This window comes from Acanthisitta chloris, unplaced genomic scaffold (genome assembly GCF_000695815.1).
Source record: "Acanthisitta chloris isolate BGI_N310 unplaced genomic scaffold, ASM69581v1 scaffold27408, whole genome shotgun sequence".
In the NCBI taxonomy this organism is placed as follows: Eukaryota; Metazoa; Chordata; class Aves; order Passeriformes; family Acanthisittidae; genus Acanthisitta; species Acanthisitta chloris.
This window is the reverse complement of record NW_008689076.1, coordinates 2,442-8,737: the sequence shown is the minus strand read 5'-3', so window position 1 is coordinate 8,737 and position 6,296 is coordinate 2,442. Positions and strand designations below refer to the sequence as shown.

The 6,296-nt window shown below is 58.1% G+C and overlaps 1 protein-coding gene across 1 annotated transcript; it reads left to right on the top strand.

Moving 5' to 3' along the window:
- Positions 1 to 5: 5 nt before the first annotated feature.
- On the top strand, positions 6 to 3,345 carry HINFP (histone H4 transcription factor; the record flags this gene model as incomplete). The annotated part of the gene is made up of 8 exons (XM_009081301.1): positions 6 to 182; positions 348 to 459; positions 788 to 940; positions 1,662 to 1,739; positions 1,825 to 1,945; positions 2,042 to 2,180; positions 2,320 to 2,444; positions 2,823 to 3,345. Coding segments are annotated over 8 exons (1,428 nt in total), but the record flags the coding sequence as incomplete, so codon positions are not given.
- Between the last annotated feature and the right edge of the window lie 2,951 nt (positions 3,346 to 6,296).

Sequence of the window (6,296 nt, the reverse complement as noted above, 5' to 3'; positions counted from 1 at the left end):
AGAGCTCCAGCGACCTCACCCGCCACGTCTACTTCCACTGCTACCACACCAAGCTGAAGCAGTGGGGGCTGCATGCCCTGCAGAGCCAGGAGGATGTGAGTCGCTGCCAGCTGGACTTGCAGAGCAGGAATATCATCCCTGAGATCCAGGAGAACTTCCTGTGCCTGTGGGAGTACTGTGAGGTGAGAACAGAGCATCCAGCTTAGCTGTGAGGTTGCAGCCAAGTTGAGGAGAAGCTGGTGCTGCCACCTGCACGCCTCCCTGCTGGCTGTTTGTGCCTGTGTGGGAGATAAAACAGGGCAGCTGGTGCTGATCTCAGCCTGTTGTGTCTGTCCTTGCTCCATCAGAGATCCTTTGACAATCCTGAGTGGTTCTATCGGCACGTGGAGGATCACAGCTTCTGCTCTGAGTACAAGGCTGCAGGGAAGGAGAACCACGTGGTGCTCTGTGGCTGGAAAGGTTTGTGGGTGCATGCAGGGCCCCTCCAGAGAGCTTTGGGCTGGATTGCAAAGGTGGCACAGGAGAACTCTGCCCCTTGAGCCTCAGAATAGATGTGCATGTTTCTGACAGTGAAGTGTTCCTGAAGGATTTCCTTCAGGGGAACCTGCTGACTGCTTAGTGCTGAACTTACCATCACCAGCTCACCCTGCTGTGCCCCTGCTCTGTGAGCTGTTTGGAGCAGGGAGTTGCCCCTTGCTAGCCAAAACAGAAGCCTAGTCGTCAGTGAGGCTGTGTGTGGTGGCCCAGGGGTGGTGGATCTCACTGTCCTTGTGCTGTTTGTGCCCAGACTGTGACTGCAGCTTCAAGGGTCGCTGCAAGCTGCGGGAGCCCCTGCGCAGCCACACGCAGGAGAAGGTGGTGGCCTGTCCCACCTGTGGGGGGATGTTTGCCAACAACACCAAGTTCTTCGACCACATTCGCCGTCAGACCGCGCTGGAGCGTAAGGCCCTGCCGAGGGAGGGGTGGGGGGAGCCCTGAGGGTGGGGGTTTGGGCTCCTGGAGCTGCCTGTTCCCTCTGAGCAGAGGGCATGGAGAGCTTGGGACAACTTCCAAGCACTGGGGACTCCCACTGAGTCACAGAATCATTGAAGTTGGAAAAGACCTCCAGGATTGAGTCCAACTTGTGACCCATCACCACATTGTCAACTGGAGCAGAGCACTAAGTCATTCATGCCTTGAACACCTCCAGGGATGGTGACTCCACCACCTCCCTGAGCAGCCCCAATGCCTGACAGCCCTTTCCATGAGGAAATTCCTCCTGATGTCCAACCTGAACCTCCCCTGGTGCAGCTTGAGGCTGTGTCCTCTGAGAAGTGTCTTCTTGTGGAAGCTGCCAGGGCTCACACTGCTGCAGCTGGTGCTCCTGTAGGCTCCCAGGGCTGAAGGTGTCAGCTGGGACTTGCTGGTTGAGTCTCTTGTGCTGTGCTGGCAATGTGTGTGGTGGTTTCTGCCCTGGGAGGCTGCAGAGGGAAGGGTGGTTGGTCTTTGCAAGGGTTGGTTTTGGGTTTGCAGTCAGTGTGTGCTGTGAAACCCCAGAGAAGAGTTTCCAGCTCCGCTGTAACTACCTCTTTGTGCTGTTCTCCCTGCTCTGCTCTCTGTTCTCCCTGCTCTGCTCTCTGTTCTCACCACCCTCCCCTTCCCCTCTGTCCCCACTGCTGCAGAGCAGAGGTTCCAGTGTTCCCACTGCTCCAAGAGGTTTGCCACGGAGCGGCTGCTGCGGGACCACATGAGGAACCACGGTGAGTAACCCAGCTGAGCCTCTGAAGTGTGTGTGTGTGCTCTCCCCTGCTTTGGGGCTCACATTTCCCCCCTTGTCTGCCCCAGTGAACCACTACAAGTGCCCCCTGTGTGACATGACCTGCCCACTGCCCTCCTCCCTGCGCAACCACATTCGCTTCCGGCACAGCGAGGAGAGACCCTTCAAGTGTGACTACTGTGACTACAGGTGAGAACTAGGCCTTTCCCTCTTCCCAGAGCTGCCCCCCAGGGATGTCTCTGTGTGTGCTACAGTGTTCAGCCTCACCTTATCCATTCCTTTCAGCTGCAAGAACCTCATTGACCTGAGGAAGCACCTGGACACGCACAGCAAGGAGCCTGCGTATCGCTGCGAGTTCGAGGCCTGCAGCTTCTCTGCACGTTCCCTCTGCTCCATCAAGCTGCACTACCGCAGAGTCCACGAGGTGGGGAGGCAGCAGAGCTTGAATTCCTCATGATCCCTCCTGTCAGGCTGCTCAGAGGACCTGACTCCTCCTTCCATGCAGGTGTGTGGGCCCTCTGAGCAGACTGGTGGGATGTTCACCTCCTCTCTCTGCCCCTCAGGGTGACTCAGAGCCCAGGTACAAGTGCCACGTGTGTGACAAGTGCTTCACCCGTGGGAACAACCTCACTGTGCACCTCAGGAAGAAACACCAGTTCAAATGGCCCTCGGGACACCCTCGCTTCAGGTACTGCCTGTCCTTAGCTCCTCACTGCCTCCTGTCTAGGGCCAGAGACAGCTGGAGCTGCATCCTGTGTTGTGCTGGAGCAGAGACCTGGCAGTGCTTGGGCTCTGATGTGCTCAAGACACTTTTCCCAGTGTCTGGGAAGTGCCTCCCATGGGTTCAGTGGAAGCTGGCACAGTGACTTAAATGCTCCTAGTGAAATGTTGGAAGGAGATGGGCTGGGGAGGTGACAGAGACCTGGCACAAAGCTCAGGAGCTGCCACGTGGATTGGGGCTGGAGGGGTTTTATCTTACTTGCAGCAAGCAATGAAAGCTGGGATGGATGTTCCCTGTCTCCTGGAACAGGGAGTGGCTCCATCCATGCCCTGCCTGTCTCTACAGGTACAGGGAGCACGAGGATGGCTACATGCGGCTGCAGCTGGTGCGTTACGAGAGTGTGGAGCTGACAGAGCAGCTGCTCAAGGACAGGGACAAGCAGGGGGAGACCTTGGATGGCTCAGCTGAGTGTGTGATGCTGCCTGAGGGTGAGGCCAACCTGCAGGGCATCATTTTGGAGCCCCCAGCAGAGGCTCCCCTGGCAGAGAACAGTACCTCAGAGCTGCAAGTGGCCCCACAGCACCCAACGCCTTGCTCTGCTGCCAACCCCGAGCCAGCACAGCCTAGGGCATTCCCAGGAGCTGCACTGCCCTTGGAGCAGGAACCTGGCACCCCATCCAGCCCCATCATCCGTGTGGTGAACAGGACCAACGAGCACGGGCAGAGTGAGACTGTGTATTATGTGATGGCCAGCACAGCCCCCGAGGAGCAGGGCACAGCGCCTGGGGCACTGCCTGCAGAGCTGGAGGAGAATGTCATGGACAGGCTGCAGAAGACAGCAGAGGAACTGGGTATCCAGATCGTGTAAGGAGCTCCCAGGCCTCTCTGCATGAGGAAAACTTGGGCCTCCGTGGGATGTGCCGGTGGGGAATGTGTGGGGGAGAGGGCTGAGCTTGTCTTCAGCTCCCTGCAGTTGGCTCCTCCCTCTGCTGCCCCAGCCTCACTGGCTGCTGCTTCTGGTCACATGAGGAGAGGGGAAGGACAGAAGGACAGGGCTCAGTTGTAGGTCAAGTGATCTGAGCTGTAAAGAACTGACTCCTCCTTTTTGGGATTAGGGACTAGGAAACCTCTCCCAGCCTTCTGGGAGGTTTGACCTAGGCCTGACACGAGTCACTCGTGGGTGATGTGGTCCTGCTGAGCCTGTTCCTCAGCCAGGACCTCCCCAGGCAGAATCATGTGTGGATTGTAGCTGAAGCCTCTTCCCTGGGGAGATGTGTGGTGCTGGGCAGGCCTGTCCTTCCCCATCCATACTTCTCCAGGGAATGGCATGCCTTTATCAGCACTTCCCTGCTTTCCTAGGTGCTTCAGCTGGTGCTGCTGGTGGTGTTTGCACCACTCCACCCATTAATCAGTGCTGAGTTCTGGAAGGGAAGGGCTAGAGGTGTCCTCCCTTGCAGGCCACTGCAGCACTGGGACATTGGGAGCTTCCTACTGCTTTTATTATTCCCTGGGTGTCCTCCCCACATTGGGGTTTGGGCTCCTGGTTGGGCTAAGTGTACTTTGGCAAGAGAAATAAAAATCAGGTTGACAGGCCAAGCAGTGTCTGGTGTGTGTTTCAGCCCCATCACTGCCAGCTGTGGTGGGAGAGGATGAGACTGGGATGCCTGGAGCCTGCAGTGCAGGGGGTGGGCAGGAGAGCTGCCAGGATCTCCTGGCACTGTGCAGCTGGCACTGGAGTGTGCTGCTCCACGTGCCCAGAGGTGGCACTGGAAGGACAGCTTTGAGCTCTGGTTCCTGATTTCCTGCTGTGGGTTTGATTTTTTGCTGCCTCCTTCAGGGTTCACTTTGGCATTTTCTTTGAAGGCAGGGAGTAACCTGTGCTTGTGAGCAGAGGCAGCTTGTCCTTTGTTGTGTGCCTGGATGAATTTGGGGTCCCTGGAGCGACACTCACTATGTGTCTGTGCAGCTGATGTGTCAGCTGGGAGGCAGGGAGGCACCTTGCTGCTGTCCTTGGCTTAACACTGCCTTTTTTTTCCCCCCTTCCTTTCTCAAGCAGTTGAGCAGAAGCTGTTGGAATTCCAGGTTAATGGAGCAAATCACTTCATCTTAAACCCTTGGCCATCTGCTCACTTTCTAATTGCAACCACTGGGTGTGACTGGTGGCTGTGGCCTGGGATGTGAGAGCAGCCCCCCAGGCCTGTGCAGGGTGAGGTGGGCAGAGCTGCCTGCTGCAGGCTGTGTGAAGGGCAATGTGCACTCTGCACCCCAGTGCTGTGCTGTCCAGGGTGTGCAGGCTGACTGGCTCCTGTGGGGCAGTGGAACACAGGGAATGGTCATGTCCTGGGCACCTGGTGCTCAGGGGGAGGCAGGGAGGGAGGAGAGAGGCTGTCCCTGCAGCCCTGACAGCACACACTGCTGGAGGATGCTGCTAGCTCAGGGCAGAGCATCCCTGAGCTGCTGCATGGGCCATGGCCAGGCAAAGGCCTAGCCTTCCTGCCCTTGCTCCTTGGTCCTTGGAGAGCTGTGCCAAGGATACCTTCGAGAGCAAGGCCTCCTGCCAGCTCTGCACTCACAGCACTTCCAGCTTGTCCCTGTCTCCAGCATGCAGGCTTGGGGGCTCTGCTGCCAAAGCCACACTGTGCCTGCATTGTGCTGGAGTTTGGTGCTCCTGCACACCCTGAGTGGGAGGAGTAGGGAGTGGGGGTGGTTGGGAGTTGTCCCTTTAAACACTGGGCCCAGGGAGGGTAATCTGCCAGAGATAATCTGCTGGGGAGAGGATTGGCATTAAAGGGAATGTCTCCTCCCTTCCCCCATGTCCTACAGCATCCCCTGGCCTGTGTGTGTATGGAAACCAAGTTCACTTTCTCCTGGGCCAGCACTGAGGGGTCTGAGGGACATGGGGAGGAGGGCAGAGTGTGCCATGGGACTGGGCCTCCTCTTCCTCACCGTGCTGGCCACGCTGGTCTCCTGCCAGGACCCAGAAGGTAATAGGGGGTTTAGGGCAGAAAACAGAAGGTCTGGGGGATGAGGGACTCATAAGGTGCCCCAGAGCTGCTGGCACCTGTCTGGACCAGTCTGTCCCAGTAGGGAGCAAGGTCTTTGTCATGTCCTTGTGCCATCCTTGGAAGCAGGAGATGGGCTCTGTGAGTGGATACACTCCTCACCACAGCAAGGGTTGGGTGGGCTCAGATGAGTTTTTGTGGGTTTGAACACCTCCCTGCAGGACCCTGACCCACCTCCTGTGGGACTAAGGGCTGGAGAGCTGATGGGAATAGTGTTCCTCACCTCCTCCAGTTCTGCTCTGCCTTGTTCTGTGGCACCAGGAGACCTGGATACTTACTGGTCTGGCACAGCACCCATCTGCATGGGGGGCTGCAAGGGGAAGCACAAGGAGCTGAAGAGGAGCCAGTGTGGGAATGGCAGCTGCTGCTGGCTGGGCTACAAGTCCTTCTGCAGAGGTAAAACCCACAGTGGGGAGACTGGGGGAGGCCCTGGGGATGCTGCAGGGCTTGGCACAGCCAGCCTGAGGGCAGATGTTGGTGTGTGGAGCCTCTCCAGCAGCCTGAGCCACCTGGGGACACAGCCTGGGGCACCCCCAGACCTGCTCCTTGCTCAGGACCCGCAGCCTGGTCTGGGTGCATCCCTCGGGCTGCTGTGGTGCCCAGCAGGATGCACAGGGTGTCAGCCCATGGGAATCTCCTGTCCCCAGTGAACTGTGGGCGGCCCGAGGTGGATTTCAGCTCGGTGGTGTATGGCAATGACTGGTGGGTGGGCTCAGTGGTGAGGTACCACTGCCGCCCAGGCTTCCTGCTGCTGGGG